Here is a 26,670-nt window from a genome sequence, read left to right on the forward strand (position 1 = left end):
ATTAATTCTCTAATAAAATAATAATTTATATTCAAATAAAGACATACTAAGTGAAAAATTTGAGTTATGAATTTTTTTTAAAGGAAAAAGTTTGCTTTATATATTAGTTTTTTGGCCGATTTTAATTTTACTTTGAAATATCGCTTGTTATGACGGCATCGAGCTAAAAGTTGTAAAAAATAATTTAACAAAACAACGTCTGAACATTTTACTTTTAACTTTCTAAATATGTGATGTAAGATATGCTTTTTTTATTAGTTATTAATTCATAATGACTTGTGTTGCACTTTGAAAGTAAAGTGATATAAGCAAACCAGTCCGATGGTGGTGCCATCTGTTGACTAATATCGTTACAATTTCCAATGATTATTACCATTCTTAATATAAGCGTTTCTGAAAAAACTTGTAATCATAATAGTTTCTTAGCCTAGGGAGAGAGAAAAAAAAAACCATTGCTTTTTAATAAAAAGAAAAGCTGTGACTTTAAAGCAGGAAAATTTTAAAGGAATGCTGAGGATGTATAAAAATCTCTGACAAATTTCCATAGCATATTTTAAATCGAAACGTTGGCTATTCATGAATAGAAATTGTAAAAACACGGCTTAAGTTACATACAGCTTCAATAACATTTTTTTAGTAAAAAGAATATTATATAAGTATGAAAATGTATCCTTACAGTTATAAAAAACAAAACAAAAAAAAGATGAAAGGAAATAGCACTTATAACTTATAATTATGCGCAAACCCATTTTCGCCGCGTGAGATGTCTAAAAAGAAAGATAGCTACATCAGAAAAGGGTGATGGAATTGCCACAGATCATGAAGATAGTTTTGCTCTGATGTTTCAAATTCATCTTGAATTCCTTTATTTTTCTTATCCTTATTAGTTGTGTGTTTCATCTGATTTTTTCTGATCCCAGCAAAAAGAAAAAAAAATTATAACTTCCAATAACTAAGCGAGTAGATTTAAAATATTTTTATTACTGTAAAACTTACTTGTAAGAGGGAGAGTAGGTTTCATTGGTAGATTTCTACCATTTTTGCGCAGTATGACATGACATTAACTTTTAAATATTTCTCAAAATATATATATAATACGTCTCAAAATATATATAATAAGATGTTAAAAAATGCATTTTTACTCCTGAAATTTTAAAAATATTAAAATTTATATAAAATAAACTAAATATATTTATATAATATAAACTTTATATAAATCAAAATTTATATTTCAAATAAACGTTAAATAAATGAATTTAAACACGAATGAAGATTTCATTTTGATTTTTAATTTTTTTAACTGCATCACATAGAAAATACGCACCCTTATGTAAGTTATATACAAAAAGAAACTACAAGAAAAGGGATATTCTATAATATGGGATTTTTGATTTTTCCGTTACCAAGTTTACAATGAGGAAGTATTGTAATCGTTGAAAATTTCGATCTCAAAATTTTAACGAATCCACGTGTTTCAGATCTCTCTGAATCCTAAGCTCACGGTTTTGAAATTATATCAGTCTGTCTGTGAGCAGGATATTCAAATAAATTTTGAACTATGCAGATGAAATTTGATATGTAATCTTTCCGTCACATTTGTAGTTTGTATCACATTTTGAGCGAAATCGATTCAAAGAAAGTTTTGTTTGTATGTCTTAAGTACAAAATGTAGAAATCCAGATAGATGAAATTTGGTATGCATTTTCAGCATCTGAAGATACATTTTTTTCAAATTTCGGATCAATTTCATCAAGGTATTGTCCGCATATCGGTTTATAGATTCTTATGCCTTTAAATGCTTCATTAAAAAACGCACCAATTTAGATAAATGATATTTTCTGTGTAATCTTATCACTATAATTGCAATAATAAATAAATCAAATTTTGATTTCTTTCATTGAACCATTGAAAAGGCATGCTTAGATTCGGGATTAATTTCGGGTTACATTCAGTGCATGAAAAAAGTATCCAAAAGACATGGTCAGATTTTTTTACTCTTAAACATAAGGGGTTTTCCCAACCTTAATTAAGGTCACAATATTTATTGAAAGATGGATTTTACTTTCAATGAACAGAATTCGAAAATATTTCGAAAAGACCTTTTTTACTGGTTGTTACAGATGTTGCTGTTGAATATGTTAAATTAACTATTCTATCAAATATGTTTATCATCCCATTTTTCTTCATATATACTTATAATAAAGCTCAATGTGTGTGTGTGTGTGTGTGTGTATGTGTGTGTGTGTGTGTGTGTGTGTTGGTGCTCTACAGGCCAGGTCATTTGACATACAGCTACCAAATTTGGTACATGTATACCTTAGAGGTCGGGAATGTGCACCTGGGGTCCCTTTTTTTGAAATTTTAATTAGAATTTTAATTATTAATTAAAAACTAACTTTCCCGCCAAAAAAATCTTCCATTTTCCCCACCGCCAACTTTTTCACCAAAAAAATCTTCCATTTTCCCCACCGCCAAATGAGTAAGGCTTCAGTTTTTTTTTTTCTCCCAACAGTAATGAGGCTAGGGTTAATATTTTTCGCGGATTATTTCAAACGATTCTGTTTATTTTCTTAATGTTTTATGCATTTAAATTTAAACATTGTTAATTAATCCATGTTTCAGATTCATTCTGAAGTACTTTTGAATTACAATAACACAGAATAAAGGAAATTAAAAATGTATAATCTGCATAGCGTTACCCCAACTGGCGTAGAAAAATTCACGCATTTGCGTTAATGTAACTGGCGAAGAAAATTCACGCATGCTCATTGTGTTCTGATTGTTGCCATGACAACCATTATCAACGGATGATTTAAATCATTTTTAGGTTAGTTGCATGCTTTTGTAAGTAAAGTGTATTTATGTTAGTTATGTATTTTTTTGTATATGCTTATAGTTTTAAGTACATCGTTTTTTAAGTAGTTTTTTTAACTTATTTTCAATAATTTAAATTATTTTTAGGTTAGTTACATGCTTTTGTAATTAAATTGTATTTATGTTAGTTATATATATTTTTTGTATACGCTTATAGTTTTAAGTACATCGTTTTTAAGTAGTTTTTTTAAACCTGTTTTCGACCGATTATTTTAAACGATTCATTTTATTTTCTTAGTGTTTGATGCATTTAAAATTAAACATTGTTAATGAATTGATCTGGTCATGATGAATCTGAGAAAATTTTGTTGACAAATTTTTGAGATATTACATAAATTAAGAAAGATATTCTTTAGTGCCCATAAAGTGTAAACGTTCAGTGACTCTATTATCAGTAATCATATTATTGAAAAAAATGCTTTGTTTCAGTAAAAAATATTATTATATTAATTGCAGATTAATCATTTACACTTTAATTTAAACCATAAATTCTACGAGGGGTAACAGAAAATTAGAGATACATATCACGTTATGACTGAAGGCCTTTATAATATTATGAGTGAATTATATGACTATCAAAATGTGAAGTTTTAAAATATTTTGCTGAAGAATCTATTAAAGTTGGAATTGCGTAAAATATTTAATGGTACGACCGGAGTTTAACCCCCCCCCCCCCTGCTTGGCGCAATTTTTAAAAATCGCCAACAACGGCCTTGTGAAATGTTCAAAAGCAAAGGAGCAGATGTTCAATTATAGTGCATAATAAAGATTGCCAGCTTTGGCTCGTTATCGCAACTTGGCGAAGAAGGGGGTTACACTCCGGTTCAACCTATTTAATTATTAAAATTTAAACGAACATTAAGATTGGCTAACCGGCTGGTCGCCAAAGGCGGCTAGTATTCTAATAAAACGGAGTTTCAAAATACAAGGTATTCTTAATAATTAGCCCTACTTTAGAAGGCTGTTGAAACGGAACATAGCAAAGTACAACGTTGTTGTTTGTCAGAAATCAAAAATAGTAATTCAAAGCTTAAATTCTGTACAGTTATAAATGCTGATTGTAGGAATTTGTTTGTTTCACCGCTATTAACTGGCGTTTTTGGGCTTAAGATATTCATTTCTGCAGTCTTTCAAAATGTCACCTTAGATATGCTTAAAAATGTGTGGGATGAATTATTGAACTACCTAAACATCCTTCGTGCTTATAAAGGATCGTAGGTATGCGTGTCCTCCAGCAACATTTGTGTGTTAATTTATTTGCATCATACATGAACAATTTATTGCACCACCTCTATATCCTTTGTGCTTTTGGAGGATTATAGATATGTGTTTTCCTGTAGCAACAGTTATGTATTTATTTATGTGCATCGTACATGAACAGTTTATTGTACCACATCAATATCACAGCTGCATTTGTGTATTAATTTATGAACATCGTACATGAACATAAAGATATAAAAAAGGAAAAATTACAGTTATAAAATAAATTAAGTGACAGCCATTATTTTTAAATCAAACAGAATAGAGCACAATACGATAATCTTTAATGGAAAATCAGAAGCCACAGTTAAATGGCATAAATTTAATACTCGTTAGACAGTTGGACTTACTTGATTCCATAATATAATAAATAAAAATTGTTTATTTTTTTAACGGTGAATCAAAATTTATGTGTAAATATAAACTCAAATTCTTTTTACAGAAAAGGAACTTAAATATCGAAGAAAATTTTAAAAGCCTATGTGCTGATAAAAATGATGCCATTTTCTCTTTAGTAAATACTTGACTGAATCATAGAGATAAGAGCACACAGAGAAAAAAATGGAAATAATACTAACTTTGTATGATAGAGATGAGGATTACGGCTGCTACTTTCATTAGATTGAGCAATCAGAAATTTTGATACTAATGCTTATAGGCGACATATATTTAGATTAAAACATTCACCTTAATTTCTAAATTTAGATAATACAGATTGTTTTATTTAATAAGAATATTCTTGTTGAATCTTATACAAGAATATGCAATATAATATACACTATTCAATGATGAAAGAATAAATGACAGCTCTAAAAAGGTTTAATAACTAGTTTTTTTTCCAGTTTAGGGTTAAAAAGGAATAATACAGAAGTTTGATAAGTGAGAAATAATTAAATGTTCCCAACTGAAATCAGTAATTATTAGTAAAATAATAACTTAGATATAACTCTTTTATCATTCAATTGTTTCTAACATATATAGTTCGTACGAACATGCAAGTGCAATGTGACGTCCGTTGATTATAGAAGACAAATTACTCGGATGTTACCGAATGGTATCATCAGGTCAGAAAATTCTTAATACGAAATTTAGTTACCATAAAATGACCAATCCATCCCTATTGAAAATTGTAGTCATTTTCTTTCACTGTTATACCTTCATCTTTCACTTTTTGGGGGAAGGGGAATTTCAATCCATTTTAAAAGAGCAACATTACGAAAATTAATTTAGTTAAACACATTTACAGAATGAAAATAAGCTTCTTTGTATAGTACAAAGCAGTAGCAACAAGAAATTAGCTTAAGTAAATTACAAGGTATGTAGCGTCTAATATTTACAGATTCGGACAGAATACATCAAGACAAGTATTTTAATGTATAACATGTGGGGTCCCAGAATGTATCGTCATAGTCTAATTTAGGAGTGACGCTTGTGTTATGAAAATTTCAAGAAATAAGGAAAAAAAACCTCAAGAGAAAATTAATGTTCATAGAAAACTTCCAATACAACAGATTTTCGAAATGTCAGCCGTTCGAGCAAATGACATGGTGAAATCTGGAATCGGAGTTCGCATTAATTTTCTGCAAAACATTTGTTCCAGTTTCCTTGACCTCTGTTTCAATTCCCACTCTCAAGTCGTCCAGTGTTGAGATCTGTGTGAAATACTTTGTGTGTTTCAGATGTCCATATAAAAAAAGTCGCAAGGGTTAAGATCTGGGAAGTATGGTGGCTACTCTCTACCATTGCCTGTTTTCGTAATGGAATCCAATCCAATCAGCCATTCGTGAAAATGTTTCGCTAAGATATACAATTTCACTGAGTGCGGTAAGGACTAGCACCATCTTACATAAATCAATAATCGTTTATCTTATCTATGCAATGCAAGGATGGGATGAGACCGCCATTCAGCACGTCAAAATAATGTTCACCGGTAATGTTTGCGATAAAAAAAAATGACCCAATAATGCATTCGGCAAATAACGCACACCAAAATGTTAGCTAAGTGAGTAGTACAGCGGCCGAACATGATGGTATGATGCCATGATTGCATGATGAGGATTTTCAGTGTCCCAAAACGTCGAATTCAGTTCGTTAACATATCCTTTGAAGTGAAAGTGTTCCTCGTCACTGAATCAGATCCGATCAAAATCAATTTTGACAAATTCAACCTTATTTATAATCGTGTTTGACCTCACCATGAAAACATGATACTCAATCGAATATTTGCTCAGTTCGGAACCACAACAATTACGTACAGTACACAATAAATTCTTAGCGAGTAACACACGACTTATTCTCAACAAACCTGTTATCTAGCCTAATATACCTAGACGGGAATTTGCATATTCACTTGCAGACGCGCTTTTCTTCTCATTGGTTGCCACATATGTGCATAGTTAGCTAGGGAGCTTCCACGTTATGCAATCGTCGTATGCATCATAATTTGGAATACAAATTGTCGGATTCGTAATTAACGTTCTTCGTGCAATTAGACTATGATGCTATATTCGGTGACGCACAACAAAATCCTCGTTTTGAAGTGCTCTATCCGAATCTGTAAATATTAGACGCAGCATACCTTGTGGGACACCCAGTTTCAGTTCCAGTTATGTGTGATGCAAAGTGAAATTTGAAAGTGTGACTTTCAACTTTCAAATGTAACAACTCAAAATTTTTAATGTTTTGTAGTTGGCTTTTAGAATTGAGTAACTTATATATATTGATTGTGTGATTTTTGTTGTTGTTGTTATATGGAAACATGACACTAAACTTCCAAATGTAACAACTCAGATGTTCTAATTATATATATATATATATATATATATATATATATATATATATATATATATATATATATATATATATATATATATATATATATATATATATATAGTGCGATTTTTGTGATTGTTGTTACTATTGTTATTTGTGGGAAAGGACGAAGAAAATTAAAGAAGAAATTTAAAATTATTCAATTACAGGTGCAGCTATAGTTTTTTTATTACAATTTTCTATCATATAGATTAATCAATTAATGTTTTTAACTCTTTTTTTGATAAACAAGTGAACTTTTATTGCATTTTAAAAGTGCATGTTAATCAATTCGTAAGGAAACTAAAAATTGGGCCTTCTCAAATTTAATCGATAATCACTTTCGAGGAGATAATTTGATTTCATATCAGATGCTACATTTTTTGCATTTTTATGTAAAAAAAAATTATATAAACTGTTGATTGTACCATCATAGGATATCAAATTCTTAATTTTAGAAGCAAATAATCAGGAATATGAAAAAATCTAATTGAGTGAAATGAAAATGAAAAATTGTAAAGAATGTTTTAAGATTGTAATTTTTTTTAGGCTCTGAAGTAGTAATTGCCAATATTTATCTGAATCAGTCCTTTCTTGAAATTTCTCTTAGAGCTTGTACATATTTCACATTCCAGCATGAAATAATTTGAAAAAGTTTCACTATTTTTGACATTTTTAAGACGACAGATTTAATAATAATTTTGCTTTAATTACTAATCAGCAAAGGTAGGCTTTGTTTTGATCTCTCTAATCCTTTCTCGTAGAATTTTTCTTCTATTTTACGGTTTAAAAGTTTCCGTTTTAATTTTTTTACGTTTATCTTTCATCTTTACTTTTTCACATTTTTTCTATTAATTACGAGGATTTAAGAAGTTTAAAAAAAATGAATGTAACGTGAGGAAAAAAATATCAATTAGAAATTACGAACATTTTTTTTTTATAATGCTAATATTTTTTCAGACATCATGATAGATTCAGAAAAATACAAATTCGAGTACGATTTGTAAAAAAATCTGCAACGTTGGATATTTTATAATGAAATTAAAGGTTAAGAAATTGAAGTAAGAAAGGAACATGTGATCTAAGAATAATGATAGACATAGAAATGTTACACTTAGGATAAAAATTACTAAAAATAAATTCAAATGTCTCAAAAAATGCCGTTATTATGGTGGCTAAAAAAAGTCTATCAAATACATTTCTTAATTTCTTTTGCGTTAGATTTTCTATGAAGAATATATTCCATTAAAGAATTACGTAGAACATGCATTTGGCGCAGTTTACTCATATAAAAATTATTCCATATTTTTTTAGATATTCGTGTCAGCATGAATTTTTTAACTCTTCCGCATAGCATACAGATTGAAAGTTTTCGTGTTATTTGACTTTTCAAAATAGAATTGATTAACTTTAATGAAAAGATGTTTTGACGGTTCATAAATAGTAAATTGTATTTATCACATATGGTATATTGAAACTTTTCCCTCAATACAGGAAAATGGAATCTGACCTTCAAAGAGAAAATTCTTTGTAGAAAGTCACAAAAAAATCCACAATGTTAGATTTTTTTTGTTTATAACTTTATTGCTAATGTCCACAAATCCGTTAGAGGAAATATAATAAACGAGATATCACGCATACTGAACTATTCCACTCAATTGAACTCTTACAAGTATAAAAGGACCATTGGATTCTTTCAAATTACCATTGTGAATCCAGGTATCCAGAAAGAAATCAAGAGCTAGCTAAGAAGATGCATTTCTCAGTATTCATCGTTTTTCAAATTGTCCTGTTCATTGGATTCCAATCCGTGCAAGCAGGAGATGAAAAGATGGAAAAGGTGAGAAAAGTCATGTGTGGTAAGTATTTTCCTTTTCATTATTTAAAAAAGGATTCGTGAATATTTTTTTATCCTAGTTTCACAACAAAACATCGATGTTTAACCCAATATATATTTTAAAAGATAGCCAGTGACTTTTCAACAAAATGAGAAAATTTCTTTTACTCACATAAACACAAGGCAACATATTTATGATTATCTCTAAAATTATTTGGCTATAAGGTCGACACCGAAAATGTTTCAGTGTTTATTAATATGGTGACCATCGTTATTTGATTTAGAAATACTGGCAAATTGATAATAAAATGCTCTTTTGAATTCTTAGAAGCAGAAATTCTTCGCCTGCGCATGAGTTTTTAGAAATAATGTTTCATTAAATCAATAGCATTTCAATACTACGCCAAAACAAATATGTGATTCTTAAAATCGCTCTATATATAGAAAGTTTTACTCTCCTGTTCTCTCTCTAAAATATTAAAAAAAATAAAGTATTTAATGAATGAATACAAAAATCAAATTTCTCAGATGTTGAAAAATACTATGGGTCTCCTCTTTTTATCACTTGAAAAAAGAAGAAATTACTTATATACTTCTCCAGGAAATTAGTTTTAGAAATATTGGTAACACAATACAAATTTCATTCATTTTAGTTTCATAACATTAGTATGCAGACATTTTTACGCGTTTCGATATATCAGGCAAAAAATCTACTTGGAATTCAATAAAAGGATTTGTTACTTAACTTTATTGCTTCAAATAGACAAAATTGTATGCTTCTATTTCAGTATTTCCTATCTTGTCACTGAACTATATCCGTTATAAAGCAATCTTTTTTTGACTTTGTGTATATACAGGCTTTAAAATGAATATCATTCACATTCTACAGAACATTGAATGCAACTGACATGCATAACTAACTTTCGTAGTTTTAAGAGTAATCTCACTTTTGTTTTTCAAAGATTTCACTAAAATTAATATTAAATACGTATCCTTTCCTCAGATTTAAGTCATGTAATGAATGACTGATGTCACAGGCTTGATGCTTTCGAGTAATAAATTTGCGATTGATTAATCAAAGGTAATAAATGGCTCAGTAAAATGAAATGTCTTTTATGCGATATCAATTTCATACCGCAAAATTACTTCTTCTGTTTTCCACAATTTATTAAAAAATTAATTTGCAAATAATTATGGCAATTTGTACATAATCTATTTTATAGATCTATATAAATGGATTTACCTTGGCCATACGTGATAATGGCATGATAAAATACAATAATTAAAATCTACTGAGGTGCTCATACTATGGTGAAAATAATGAGAAAAACTCGAATCGAAATGACTACTGAAATTCACAGTTTACAAAAATTCACTTTAAAATATAACTAAGATAATTTATGCATAAATAAATAAATTTATTTTAGACTATGGCTTGATAAATTGGAATAATTAAAAATCACCAAGGGATTCATACTAAATAAAAAGAGTCGAGGAAAATTGAATCGAAATTAGTTTCAGAAAAGTACCTTATTCTATGGATGATTATGGCACAACATTTCAAACCGATCTGCCATTTTTTATGTAATATAGTCGTGTCAAATCTTATTTTAAAAAGTAGGCTCATCTTGACCTATGGAGTTCACAAACATTAAAACGTGGTTCAAAAAGTATTGTTTTATAAATATAGGCGGGGCCAAATCAGGTCGTATTTTTATGATTATGATATTCTTCCGAAAACATTTTAAATACTGGAATACAAAAATGTTACGGAATACTGATTTGTAATAAATACTGTATTACGAATTTACTTTTTTAGCGATAAGAATCGGGGGTACATTTTAAATGCAAATTCTTTAAAGATTTAATCTTGAAGCTCAATTTAAATTCTCTCGATTCCAGATTTATGATATTTTGTCCAAAGTGTTTTAAATTTGAAAAAGTAAAAATATTACAATATACCGAATTTTAATAAATAGATAATTTATAACTAATTTAAATTTTTAGCGATAAGAATCGGAGGTACATTTTAATTGCAAATTTCTTACAAAATTAATTTTGTAGCTCCACTTAAATTCTCTCGAATCTGCAATTATGATAAGAAATATAGTAATAAAGGTTTCATTAAGATTTATTTTAAATTTATATAAAAAAAAAAGCAGAGCCATAGTTAATAAAGTTGAACAAGTAAAGTAGTAAAGTTTGATAAAGTCGTATGAATTAAATTTTGTGATGGTTAAAAGGTCATAAGACTTTGAGAGTTAAATGAAAATGATATTCATTGCATTATGCATATATTCAGTTTACGTTTAGTATGTCTATGTCTTGTCGAATTCGTTTCAAAGATGCCTTAGTTAGAAGCTTCCATTTCAGATGATGAGTATCAAGATGTAAGAGATGAAATGCTGGATTGTGCTGGAAAAGCGGATCTCTCAAAGGTACGTATTTTTTATTATATTCTTCTAATCAATAAAAATATATATATGCAGGTGATTCAAAAGATTTTAGACAAACTGAACAAAAAATTTCATTGAAGTAAGTCATTTGCATGGAATTGAAAACGCAATGTGCTCTGGTGATCTTTTGTAATGAATTAAATAAAAGAAAAGAATGCATCATATAAAGTGAGCAGTATATATGTATTGAAATATAGATTCATAAAAGCAAAATAGATGCAAGGATAACAATATTTCAAATCTTACGTAAATGGCTAGATAAACTGGCATATATATATATATATATATATATATATGAGAAAGTAAGAATAATAAGTAACTTAATTATAATAATTTAATAATAAGTAACTTAACGTAAATGCTGAAAAGTCTTGTCTTTAAGTGATATCATAAGAACAATTAAAACTCCAATAAATTTAGATCAGTATTCTTTAGATAATCTTTCTATAGTTTCTGATGAGTTGTAGACTTTCTTTTGAGAATCATATTATTGATTTTTAAAAAAAATGCATTAGTCCATTAAGAAAAACATGTTATATAAAACATTTTTTTTTATAATTCGAGTGTTTTCTAATCCTTACTGCTATCGTCACTGAAAATGCCAAAAGTCGCACATCAGATATTCAACTTGATTGATTTCTACTAATTAGTATCTCGTCAAATCGCGAAGGATACCAATTTAATGCAAAGAAATAAGATGACCACCAATATAAACTACCGAATAAAAGGTTCCAAGTTAAAGATTGACGATTAAAAATTTTAATTAATTTTCATTTTTTACATGAGAGTTCTTATTTTTTTATTATTTTTTTACCTTTATTGGTTATATCTACTTTTAAGTATTGCGTTATTTCCAAATCCATCATCCATCTAGTGTTGTGGCATATTCTGGCAACTTGAAATTTGATGGTGATGGGGCGGTTAATATATTAAATGGGATTTTTGAAATATAAAGTTTTTGTCTGTTAGTGATTGTTTGCAAAATGAATGTATTTTTATTTTGTCTTAAAATAGGAAACAATTGAATATCTATTTCCTCTATTAGCATATGATAAAATATCGGTTTTACATACTTCAAAATGAATTGAAAAAAGAACTTCTTTTTTAAGTTCAAAGATATGAAATCTGCTCTCCTAATTATATCAGACTTCTTGACCTCCTCAAAAAAGGTCTAAAGAAACTTATTTAGTTAATAACTATCTAACGTGTTTAAAATAATTAACTTTTTTTATATATTAAAACCATTTTTATACATTATTCTCTTACTATATTTCTTAGTGCTGCAAAATGATACGTTCTCCGGATGGTAGAGATGCTCTTTACGAAACAAATTTGCGATTTTTGTAATCAAAATTCCAATTTTATTCAAAAATTTATAGTATCGCCAAATTTCAATAATGGACGACGAGATATTAAGTAACAACGCCTGGTATGATTTAGGACTGCGGAAGCCAAGGTCACTGAATGCCAGCCAACATCACGTAGATATCGTAACAATTTTGTTGGGAATATTGTGCTAATAGAGTAAAGATCTTTTGTGCAATTTAAATATCAAAAACTGAAAACATACTGCAGACAAAATCAGATGATCAAAGAACATGTTGCAGACAAAATCTGATGTCATGAGTAGAATGCTTGTAATCTGTAGAGTTAGTTGAAGGAGTTGCCATTTCAGCCTTCACTCTAATTTTTTATTTGATCGCTTACAATGCCACTTGTCAGTTACGTTTTACTTTTAAATCAAGAGACCATTAGTTCTAATCATTTACAATTACAAGATCTCTCTCCCGTTAAACTTTAGCTAAACTAAGATAAAAGCTGGCAATCACAAATTGACTACTCCGACCCATCTGAAAGCACACGGAAAAACTTGAATGACCGGCAACCGCAACACTGGCATTTTACAGGCCAAAGTGCAATCCCTTCCCAATGATGGGACGTATCGGAGCCAGGCCCCCACTCGTGTACCCACAGGGATGACGAGAACCAACCACCATACCGGAATCTTCTCATCCTCAATTACGAAGTGTCCTCCCCCCGTAGGATGATAAAGTTTGGCAAGCATTTTATCAGTGTAAACAAAGATTTAAGGACTTTTTAATAATACTTTAATCAATAGATGCATCTTTTAAAAATAGATATATTTTCATTTAAATTGGTTGATTCAAATAAATATATTTTCATTAGTTTTCAATTATAGGCAATATAATAACATTATAATTGAATTCAACATTGGAATAAGATTACATGAAATCATCATTCCACGAATACCTCTTTATGCAGCAGAAATCTTAGTCCTAGAATCGTTGCTTGCAGTTATTAGAGCAAGAGCTTGGTATGGATTTGGTATCCTTACTAAAGTTATGAGAAATGTAGTTGTCGAGCCAGGTTAAAAACTTGATACCATATTTTCCCTCTGCATAATGTATATTTTTAAAATTCAAAACTGTCACTTTGAAACCTAAGGTAAAATAATATACAAAGGAGAAAATTATCAATTCAAAACGATTTACCGGAAGTCCAAGTATTCATTAAAATGTTTCAAAGAGTAATTTCTTTTCACTTCAAATGTTTTTAAAAATTCCAGTTTAGGCAGCAAATCAAGGTTTAAATTGTTATGGTAAAAAAAAAAAAAAAAAAAAAAAAAAAAAAAATTTATTTGAGGTCACAGTTTCTGACAAAGCAAGAGCTTTCTGACGTTTATTTTTCGTTTACCATCAAAATGTTCATTGTTATGTTTTTCTAATTTCTAAGTGCATTGGAATCTATAACTGGATTAGCACAATTATTCAATTTGACGGTATTTCGTCAGCATGAATTGTTTCCATTTCACAGTAGCAAATTAATATGATGATAGACTACTGCGATACTTCCTCGGACAAATTCAGAATATGCTGTTACAAACTAAAGGTAAAACTGTTTTCTATGAGACAAAAAGTTGTACGTTATGTGTAAAATTGACAACCAAATTAAAAAAAACAAAAAAAAACATTTGTTTTATTAAGATACCACAAAAAAGTTTTGTTGGTGCATTTTTCTAACACTATTCAATATATAAATAATCTGCTTTGTAATCGATTGGTTAATTAATAGAATAATAGAGAAAATTGATTACAGAATGATTGATAGAATTGATTGCAGAATAATTGATAGAATTGATTACAGAATAATTGATAGAATTGATTAATTTTTCTCAGAAACTACATTCTTAGATACAATTTTTAGAAGCTAATCTGAAATTGCTAAAACAATAGTTGACCGCCATTTTTATAACAGTGTTCAACTGGCAAATTTCACTTTTCAGTTCTTCAAAATCTCCGCTCTAAGGCTAATGCTGAATTAATTTATTCTAGATTTCACTACAGAATCATCTGAACTCAACTGTTTGTTGGATATGTGTTTTCATATGTAATGAGAACTCTTAAATACAATTCCTGCTGTTAATTTACCAACCATTTATTTTAACTCAATTCCAAAAAATACTTCATGAAATACTAAATATTTTGTTTTCAGTATGAAGATTTAGTCATGCCCTGTGCTGATGGACTGGAATCAATGGAACCGGCTAAAATGCGTGAATTCTGGTGCTCCAAATCGGAAGAAGAAATCAAAGGGGTATTCAAAACTTTCTTTGTTCCTCGGAAATAATATTGAATGCAAAAGTTGAATTTCATACAAGTTTTTTTTTGTTTCTTAGCTTTTTATTTCTAAATAGAAATTAAAAGCTAAGAAAAAAATAAGAAATGTATGTTATTTTATGGACAGACACTAAAATGACTCATCATCACAAGTTTTATGGACTCACTGCCTTGTCTTTCTTTTCCTTTTCCCACCAGGATATTATCGGATATGGAGTCTCTAAGATTCCCTGTCAGTTTGAGCATAAATGGAAAGATTTATTGAGGAAAAAACATGTAAAATTTACATACAGTATACAAAATAACACTAGAATAACTAAACACAACATAATGCAACTATGCAAAAAAGGAGCATTTGGTGGGAAATATGATTCCATGGTTTTTGATGACAAGTTAAAATTGTTTATAGAAGAACTTGTTTGAAACTGTTGATGAAATAAACTTATTCTAAGCTTGGGTCTAGAGAAATCAGATTTTCATTATCCTGCAGAAACTATACAAGATTTCTGGTTTTAATTTTGGACATTTTCTTTATCATCACCTTGCTTCGTCAGATTCTTTAGAGGTCAAGGATGGATAAGCTAAGGTGAAAAGACGTGGTGAGAGGCTCGCTAGTGGTATAATGAAGTGGATCGCTCATTTCCCAGCAGCCACAATGGTTCGACTCTTTGATATGGAATCGCTTGAAGTATGAAGGAAATGAGACATAAACGGTTGCAAAGATTATAGCTTCCCTGTTCGATGGTGCTGGGTTAAATGAAAATTTGAAAAAAAAATTATCAAATGATTGATAAATGGGTGATATAAATGATTGATAAATGGGTATGATTTGATAAATAATTTTGCCAGTTGAGTCGTTATCGCATTCTACTTGCGTTCTTTGTAGCCACGATTTATTTAGCTGGATGGGAGGAACCTGCAGAATAGGCCTGCTTGGCTAAGGAATCTGTAAACTCATTGTCATTGTGGCCCAGATGTGTTTTAATTTATCCTATTTAAATAGAAGGGAGGCTGAGTAGAATCTTTTGTATTTCCTCTGCTATTGGGTTCGATGATTCAGATGGGAAGATCATATTTAAGCTAGACTCATATTTTAGCACAGCTGTCGAATTTGTTAGGCCATACAATTATAGTCCTAAAATGTTTTAAAAACATCGTATTCAACAAAAATAAAATTATTTAAATCTAAGACACATGAAAAATGATTCTAATAAATGTTAAATTCTGTGAATTAACCTTTGCTTCGTAACCGTCAAATTCTTTAAACTGACCTTTTTATAAAGCAAAAATATTTCAGCTCAGCCACGTTTTTACATATATAATAAAAAAATGCATCTTTGTGCATGTATGTGTTCGTTATCAGATGAGTGGGAGAATTCAAACGTTTTTTGCATATAATCAAGTTTTTTTTTTTCGCTCAATCTTTTTTTAGTCATTTACAAACATTTTGTAATGCAATTTTTTGTGTGTTGCTCTTAATTTGACAATTGCCTCAACAATATTTTTCTTTCTTTACTTTTCTAATCTGGGATCTGGACCATAGTGATAATAGTTGATATAAGTGGTATTTTCGAGGAAATAGAATGATAATATTTTACATTGATCGTGAAAGTAATGATCAATTATTCTATTTATCTGGAATATTTAGTATGAATTTTTCAAGCATATAAATGGCAACTACAAATGGTATAGTCGTGATTTCATAATGTTAGAAACCATCCTTTTTTACTAGATTTATTATTTGAGATACAAATTACATTCATGACTGTAAAGTAATTGACTTTTACAACAGTGTTCTACTTTTTTTTCTTGAAATCGACGGGAATGCATCCAATTATAAAGAATGTTGCCAATTCTCATAATTTTCGCTTGAAGTTTCTTTCGAGCATGCAATTCTTGTTTTAAATCGTTTAAAGATCGTGCTGAAAGTTCTTTCACTTATCAATATTTTTTTCTCACAGATTCAGAACTGTGTTGATGGCAATGTCCAGCAATCTGGAAAGGTAAGATATCATTTAAAGCATATTTTCTTGTAAATTATTCCTTTCATATAAGGATACAAAATTGATTTCTTTAAGTAGAATATTGTTTAAATCTTTAGTAGCAAACAACAATGAAAGCTCTTTACCTTGACGGAATGGGCGAGTCTAATTTTTTTATAGATTATTTTGATTCGTGGAGAGGTGCACTATTGCATTTTATTCAATTTAACTGTTTACAATGCAAATGTAGCTTTCCTTTCTCTAAGAATATTGTTGTATTCATTAGACATTTTTATTGATATTTTGCGATCAAGATTTGAAGTATGAAATTGTGTTTGCACTATCGTAAAGTACAAACCATGATATACATGGGATAAAATGCATGTTTTAGAATCAGGTGTTTGATGGTTAAAATCTCTGATTGGATGCATGATTTTATGATAGTCGTCTGTTTCTGCGTATTAAATTAAGGAACCAAATATACTATATAAACTTAACAACACAGATTTAATGGATTAGAAAAATGACACAACTACCTATATCATGAATAATAAAAATGGCGAGTCATACACAGCATGATAGACATGTTAATGGCAAACAGGACAAAGTATCAACAAAACTATTTGAAGTACATCAAGAGGAATCAAAGGGTTTGCAATCTGAAGTGAACTAAGTCGTTCTTCATGCAACTAAGTTATGCCTTTGTAAATTTGTGTTCCCTTTAATCACTGCAGTTACATCTACAGTATTTTAGTTTCAATAGATATTCATTTCAACACATTCTAATCCGTGTCTGTGTTCTTTTATTTCACTTGAATCACTAATACCCTTTGAACTTCAGATTCTTATTCTATGTATGAAATAAATTATTTCTGTATATTTGGCCAACATCTAAAGATTACAAATAATTTTTCTGGATAACCTGAATATTTCCATGTATAAATTTTCCCATAACCAACATATCATACTTATCAGTATATTCATTACATTTTGAAGATTATTGTATATTATCAAAATTTTAGACGTGCTCATTTTAAAATGTGGGACACATTAGCATTTCATCTTCCTCAGTATACTATTCCGTTTCGTATTTATTATGTTCAGTAATATCTGGTTTCAATTTTCATATTTTATATATAGTGCAATTTTTTAATTAATATTGAACATTACATAATTAACAGAATGATTCTTTGAAATTGGCGATGTGACATTAAAATATGTGGGGATTTCTTAAAATATTTTATGCGATTTAAGAATATCATTACTGTAGTATACAAAATTGGGGAAACGTGTATCACTTCCAGTATTCTTCTCGTCAAAAGATGAAATTTGAAATTACGATGTCTGCTCCGAGCAATTCTTTAGGAGTTTTATACACCAAATAAATCAATGAAATAAACTTTTTCGATTAAAATGTTAGAAATTATTTTTTATTCATGATGAATACATTGAAAATCGTTTCTGTTTAATCATATAAATATTTTCAGCAGATGGTCTACAAATTATGAAACGAAACAATCCTATGTAGATAATAAATTGTTGAGCGAAAACTTTTTTCTAAAATTGTATTTCATTACAATCAGATATTAGTAGTAAAATCATATTTGTGAAACCTAATAAATAAGATATTTCAGAAGCATTGTTTTTGTAACGAAATCTTTTTCTAAAATTGTATTTCATTACAATCAGGTATTAGTAATAAAACCATATTTGTGAAGCCTAATAAATAAGATATCTCAGAAGCATTGTTTTTTAGAACGTTTGGTTAGCATAAACGAAAATTGAAATAATTGGAATTGCACAATTTATTCAGAAATGCAATCCATTGAACAAGAAGATCTTTTTCAATCTAACTAAAGGAAACAGTCATGCATGTGTCGCATCACACAGCCAGTTTAATTTATAAGATTAATATATTCTTGAATATAACCCTTTTATTTACAATTCATGTTCCATTAATGTTTGAATATCTTCATTTTTAAAAGAAATATATATATATATATTTTTTTCCTTACAGGAAGACGAAATCAAAAAGGAAGGAGAACCAATAGCGGTAAGAAAATAATAAAATCCTAAATAAATTCATATTAGAATTTTTAAATTAAAATTCTTAAAATGATTTGACATTTAAATATTAATATTTGGATTTTCTAAGAGTTTAGCAAATTATCATACCATTGATAATATTAACTATAGTTAGAACAGTCGAATTAATTTTCAATGCGATTTAAAGCACAATTTTTTAACCATAAAAAAATTTAAATTTATGTCAAATCTGTGATTGCAAACTGCGAATCATTGGACAGAAAACCAGAATGAATGTCGTATAAGTAGATGCATCTTTAAGGAAATTTCATTTTGATATCTACTCTTAATTACTTCTTAAAATATATATTCTCCTATAAATTAAAATATATAAAAATTGTCAAGAATAAACATGTTTTATTAACGACTGTAATTAGATTTTTTTAAAACACGTATGTCATTTGCCTTAACCCTTCGCATTCAATGATGAGTCTGACAAGGATTGAATTACTGCATTTTTAATATTAAATCTTCACTTAAAGGAAAATATTAAGCAATTTGAAATGCAAAAACCATTTAAAAACACTGCAATATCCCATATGCTCATATATTATTTTAAGAAATTAAAATAAGAATAAATATCCCTAAAAGGATGTGTCCTCTAATTAGGAAGTTAGGTAAATTCTTACATCAAGGAGTTAACAATTTTAGACCAGATATGAAGCAGAATAGCTGCAGTGATTTATTTACCAACTTTTATATTTCTAGAACTTGTGTAATTATATTTTATTACATATTTGGAATAATTTAATAAGCATAACCTAAATGGATCTTGAAACAATAATTTTAGCATATTTAATTAATGAAAAATGTAATCTTTGACTTCAATATAAACTTAATTATTTCGTATTTTTCTAGCAATGTCTCGAAGAGAAATTCGGATCAGAAAGAAGAAAGTGAATATTCTGCAATCAATATAATCTGGGTTTCCACTAGAAGCTGTATTTTTGATGACTCATTACAAATTTGGATAATGAATAGTTTATTGAAGAGTTTATTTTTATAAAGTATTAATAAAAAATTCAAAAGCTTTGCAATCCTGATCACCTTCTTTAAAATTATTTTTGACTGTTATTAATCATTTAATACATAACTGGATTTATGTTCTTCTACTGAATGTTTTAGCAGAAATATATGATACCTAACCTTACTATTTTAGAAAATAAAACGTTGTATGGGTTTGATACATTAAAAGTCCTATATTCAATCGATCACTTTTTAAAGAAGAAAAAAAAACAATAATTAGAATGAAGACTGAAATATACAAATAAAATTAGAGTGAAAAATATCGAAAGGACAAGCAATCTACTTGTATTATTAATAATTACAAATAATAAATTGATGTCATTTTTCCCTTCCTTTCCCAAATCGAAGGCTGTTAAAGTATCTGGGAAAATACATATTTTCAGTTTTCAAATGGGACGTGTAGTTATGAATGCATTAATTATGAATTATGAATGAATGATGGAAGAAAGAAAACTAAACGCAAGCTTAATAACACTTTGTTTACAAATAAATACTTTTTAATCTATTTGGATTTACCTCGTCGTGCAGATTTTTTCAGCCTCATCCTGTTTCGGTCATTTTCTAAAAAAATATAATTGTTCCAAGTCTTACTTCGCCAAGTTCTGCTTGGGAAAGAAAAGAGAGAACGTGCAATTATAACATATGTAAGACTCAAATGTTTATCCACACATTTTAACTTTTTATTAAAACATAGATTTTTTTTTTCATAATTATAACGGCGTGTATTTCAAGTTTCTGAAATTTTCAGTTCTTTTACCAAAACTTTAAATAAAGGCTTTTTGAAAATAATTGAAAAATCATAATTGGTTTATATACATGAGTGATTATAAGGGTTTTTTAAGCTTCTTTTATTGTTTTAAAACGGCTTATTGTTTTATTTTAAAATAATTGTTTTAATGCCTTTCATTGAGATGTTAAAAAGTTTAAAATAAATATACTTTTCTCATTTTAAGAAGAACTATATAAGAATAACAATTTTATAAGGCTATTTTTATTCAAAATCGTTTAATATCATCAAGGAAATGTTTTAAGATGTCCTTCTAAATAATGTAATATATTGGTCAAAATTTACTTTAGTTGTTTTAGCTGATTGTTCTAAATTAGAAACAGGTAATAGTTTGTTTATGATATATGCTAAATTCTTCTTTATTACATAAACATTGAATGCTTTTTAATTACTATCTATATTCTTACAAAAGAAATTATGATTAAAACTCCATATGCCATGTGTGTTTATATTTGATTGATTGATTAAGTTAAAAAGTTATTTAATCAGAAAAAAATGTCTATACCTTCTTCAAAGTAATTAAAGTTCCAGAAGTAATGTCTGTGTAGTTCAGTGCCAATAGAGAGCATCTTTTTTAATGTAATAAGTAATTTGTTTAATGATATCATTGATAATTATTAAAAAAAATATTAATTTTTATAAAATTTCTTTTTAAGAATTATTAAAACCATAATGATGTTTCTTCTTCATGGAGAAAATAATAATATTTTGCCTATTTGATGATTAAAGTTTCATGATATTATACTTTAATTTCTTAACGTCTTTATGGCGGAATTCATATAATGTTTTTTTATTATTCATTTTAGTTTATCTTTTAATTTATCAACTTTCTTTACATTCTCTTTATTGTACAAGAAGAAGGATTTGTTAAGAGTATTTATTAATTTTCATATATTGCAGTTATTTAAGTGAATTCTTTCAATTAGAAAAAATTAATGTAAACTATATGAGGCGATTTGCTTCAATGTTTGAAGTTCATTATTCACACTTAATTGCACTACAATTAGTTTTTAAAATAATAAAAACTCGAAAAAATAATAATGTCAATGAAAATTGATACACATGCTTCATTTTTGTTTCATTTATGGATGAGAACGAAACTTCGATCATTCTTATTCTATAAAGATTTCAGAATAATGAATTCTTTTGTGTTTGAGACTTATTTTTCATCGATTTTATATCGTATCGACGTGAAAGTAAACAGTATGCACTACAAGATTATTATTTCGATTATGAACATAATTGAAAAAACAATCGATTTTTTTCTTGGCACAAAAGACATGCCAACTTTTGAGACGTAAAATCTTTACAAAGAAATTTGTAAACAAATTGCTAGATAATAAAATTAAGTAAAAAATATCGATCCGTTGATATATTATCTTGCATTACTTTAGCCGAGTTATTACAACTTTGTCTTAGAATTTATTGCAGGCTGTACTCTCGTATTCACCTAAATGCTCTTTGATAGTTCGATTTCGAGTTGAAGTATCAAGGAAAATCAAATATATTCTTATGATATTCAAATTCGAGTGCAATTGGTTGGATTTTTTATATGCTTTAATATAATATAATCATTTCTGGCAGTTTCAATTTTTGTTATAAAAAAACAGTTACAATATCATAACTGTTAAGTAGTCCTTCAAATATTTGATCTCCGAAGTGACTGCAATTCAAGAAGTGTGATTCCAAACCTAAATATATTTTCAAATCAATATTTTCTTGAGATCTGAATAGGTTATTTTAAACCATTTTTTTAATTTCTTCTAATTACTTTATGAAGTGTATTCATAAATTTTGATTTATATCAAATTTATTAAGATCTGAGAATATTAATTATCTAAATAAGAATACGCACGCACAATCAGAATCAGAATTATTATCATTTTTGTAGTTACGAATTAATTACTCTTATGAAATATCTTTTTGAAAGCTTATTTTTCCTGCTTCGTACAATTTATAAAGGCATTTATTCAAGACGTATATAAAATTTCATTTTCCTGTATAAATTAATGCCTATGTAAAGAAATCTGAATGTAATATTAGTTTTTAAACGAATAATATCTCAACGATCTGCAATCAATGCTATATACAGCGAATGAAATGCTCTGATGTGTCATAGAATTTGAATCTATTGTATCCCTAATAATATTTATATCTGTGAACTGAGGATTAATGAAATTTCAGAATAATTCAAATAGCAAGACAGAAATTGTCTTTCAAAAATCAATAACATATTAGGCAATTTCATTCATAAAAATTCATTGGATTTCTCATTTCAATCTCTGATCTTGAGAATGATCAGAGAAAAAGTCGATAGTATGCGTTGTCGTCTAACTTAGAAATGAAGATCGTATCATTAGAAAAGGTCAATTAATAATGAAATTGTTGCAAAAAATTTGAACTTCAACTGTGATAATTGGTATTAAGGATTAAATTAAAATTTTAAATGTAAACCATTGAATTCAGTTTTCCCATATTGATGGATAGAGACACATTTGAAAATCAAAAACTTTCAAGAAGCATGAAAAAGAAATCAGAATGGCACGCGATATATTCTACAGAGCCAAATTTTCTTCTTAAAATACTTTTTAGGACAGGTCTATTGGAAGATTCGACTAAGTTCCGATGCCGCTGGCTTATCCATGTGCATTTCTGTTTTCTTGTATTAGTAACAGTCGATGTTTCAGTAACAGCAATCCGTCATAACAGCAATTCAACATACTACAGAGCATTGATTCATCTTTCCACGTACATTTTGATCATACTCACATGGTTTGCAATGAAATGTCGAAGGAAACAACTTTCTAATCTACTTCACACTCTTCATGAAATCCATCCTTACAAAATGACGAAGAATGTAAAACTCTTACTATACTTTATTTGCAGTACACCTCTTATTATCGGTACATTCCTTACAGTTTCCCCGAACAGAGAATGGATAGCAACTCGTATGGCGCATGGTTTTATCATCACTAATATATATGTACAGATGTTAATAATCTTTTTAAAAAATACACTTATCCATACAGTATATCCTTTATCTCTGATTTTAATAGATTTCTTGTTTTGTTCTTTATGCCAACATGTTTGTTACATCCTTCGTTGTCTAACGTTTGAGGTGAAAAATAAGACTCCTCAAAATTTCACACTTTCATTCCAAGCAGACATCATTAAAAGAAGACAGAGAATTGATGAAGCATTGCTTTCCATGCAAAATGTATTCTATTTCCCGTCATTTCTTGCATGTGCTGCAAATTTCTGTGGTTGTTGCACAGTAGTGGGACAGATTCTACGTTCAGATAAATACGGCGACTTTATAATGATCGCATTCTATGCATATTTTTAGCAAATATATCATCTCTATTAATGTGCTTATGGACGGCTGGGGGCATACCAATTGAGTTGGAGACATTCAATAAGGAATTCCGTACGAAAATTCACCAAAAGGTTCTTGTTGAGGGCAAAGAAGATGAAATTGATTTCGAGAAACATATAAATGATAGATCCATTTTTGTCCTGACAGGTTGTGACATTATTCATTTTAAACGAAGTGATATTCTGATTTTAGCTGGCACTATCCTTACATATACTCTTTTAATCAAGATGATTTGAAGTTCCCAGAGCGAAAAGAGAAGTGAAAGGATCAGTATAAATTGAAAATAAATGTGTTTCGAAATTCTTTATTTTTTTCAATCGTAGAAGATTATGAGCATAATATCTTGACACTTGCACACATTCAAAAGTTCTGAATTTGATTTTATGAAATTGTAACAAATTTCTTCATAGAGTTTTGCTTGCAAAAACAGAGATTTTTCAATCTTTATAAGACAGTATTTCAATGGAAAGAGTCACGTTTTTATCTAAAATTGTTATATTGTGACTCATTTGATTACTTCATGCGAAAATGCGATATTAATACGTACTCATCTGTTGATAAATAGAACTCCTGACTCTAACTCAGCTATGCTACTTGGAACCACTGACTATGTTACTTGGAATAGTAGATCATAGAGAATCACGCTTTGAGAGACACGGAATGCTTATAGGTGCAATTTCCGTACTTCACCTAAAAACACATTGCGATCACTTATCAAATTTTGGAATGTTTACTATTATCGTTTCGAGTGCATTTATACTTTGAGCTGCACTTTATAAAATATTTTTGCTGGATTTTAAACTGTTTGTTACAACAAAATAGAAAACAATTATCCGTTGTAAATCCTTAATAAATTCCCTCGTCTTGTCCTTTAAGTATACTGAATAATATTTTCATACAAATGAGGATCCATGATCAGAACACGGGTGTAAACGGAAAGACTAATCATGTATTTTGTAATGCTGTAAAACAAAAATGGTTTTACAGTATAGAACTATAATAATACTAGGTTATTATCTGATATTTAATAAGATTTAAAATAAATAAGTATATATACTGATCATGAGGGAGTAAGAATATTTTATAATATCAATTGAATCACAGTTAATCATGATTGTAAAAAATTAGCATTTAACTGTAGGTCAAGCAAGATAGACAAATTCCAAACTTTCCAACATGATATGTTGCAATCTTTTATTAAATTTGGAAAGATTACCTCATTTCTTTATATAGCAATCCATTATAAATGATTAAAAATCTTTAGGTTATTTTCATATTGTTGGGAAGAAATAACTATTTTTTAAATGAATTCTACATTTCGTAGCTTCGTAATGAGTATACTGCCTAAAACTGTCATTAATTACGTAAACTTCATTATCCACTAAGCCATTCTGAGCATTGGGAAAGGACTTTTTTTTATACATTTGTCTATCTGTTGAAATAAAAATTAGAAATATCATAAATTATTATAACCATTTTTTATTAATTTCAATAATAGTGAGTTTAATATTTATTATAGATGCATTATTGAAAGAGTGATATCGATAGAGTAAAGATTGGATCATTCTAAAAATACAAATACGTCACACATATAGTGGGAGTATAGCATGGAGAAATTTTTAATGATGATTTTTTTTCAGAACATTTAGAATTTTCTTGTTTTGAATTTCCAGTCTAAAATGCTCTTGTTTTCCATCAAAATCATTTTGCTATACAAAATCATCCTGCTACCATACAGGAGCTTTCTTTTGGTAGAGTTTCGACCTTGAGGCTTCTTACTTACAGCTTGGATTAGAATTTGGTATGTTTTGCAGAGCCATGATCCACATATTGTCCCGAATGGAAAGTTTCGACGAATACTCTAGTTTCACACAGTAACAGATGGCTGTTGTCAAATGGCATTGGCTGCAAGCTAGAAGATGCTGACAGGGGTCAGCTTTCCATCGTTTCTCTGATAACGTTTAGCTTAGTCGCACATTGGAGAGTTAAAAAAATATATTTCCTTTGTTTTCAATTTAAATCCATTGTTATTGACTTTAGAACTACTTATTTTATATTAAACATAAAATTAAATAATTCATATTATGTATTTATAAATTATTACTATCCAAAGTGTAAATTTATTTCAAAATATATAATACTAGATTTTCTTTACTCTTTTACGGTTTATTAGTGGGATCCAAAGACGCCAGTTCCAAGTAGGATTTTTATGCAATAAATAAAGAACAGATTTCAAAAAGTAAGATGTGTATATGCAAAACTGCTTTACCGAATATCAGTGTATCAGGGTTTTCTGGAACATTCTTATCTTATTTAATTATTTAAATCTATTGATATAAGACCACAGATGTGACATCTCATTTTGTTGTTGATATGTCGCATTGCATATTTCCCATTAAACAATGCCAGAATGAATGGCATGTTTAAACTTTAAAACTGGATCAACTGTTGGTAATTCTATTTTGTTCAACTTGTATCTAGGATTTCAATTTTCGTTTCTTTGTTTATAATATGCGATGTTTCATGAACAAATCGCAT

At 28.6% G+C, this 26,670-nt stretch overlaps 1 protein-coding gene across 1 annotated transcript; it reads left to right on the forward strand.

Annotated features, from left to right (window-relative positions):
- Window positions 1-8,638: 8,638 nt before the first annotated feature.
- LOC129963840 (uncharacterized) lies at window positions 8,639-19,980 on the forward strand. The gene is made up of 6 exons (XM_056078416.1): window positions 8,639-8,804; window positions 11,156-11,220; window positions 14,752-14,853; window positions 16,838-16,879; window positions 18,876-18,911; window positions 19,802-19,980. The coding sequence occupies exons 1-6, from the start codon at window positions 8,699-8,701 to the stop codon at window positions 19,841-19,843; spliced, it is 393 nt and encodes a 130-aa protein (XP_055934391.1). The 5' UTR covers window positions 8,639-8,698; the 3' UTR covers window positions 19,844-19,980.
- Window positions 19,981-26,670: the final 6,690 nt, after the last annotated feature.

Source organism: Argiope bruennichi, chromosome 3, assembly GCF_947563725.1.
Source record: "Argiope bruennichi chromosome 3, qqArgBrue1.1, whole genome shotgun sequence".
Taxonomy (NCBI): domain Eukaryota; kingdom Metazoa; phylum Arthropoda; class Arachnida; order Araneae; family Araneidae; genus Argiope; species Argiope bruennichi.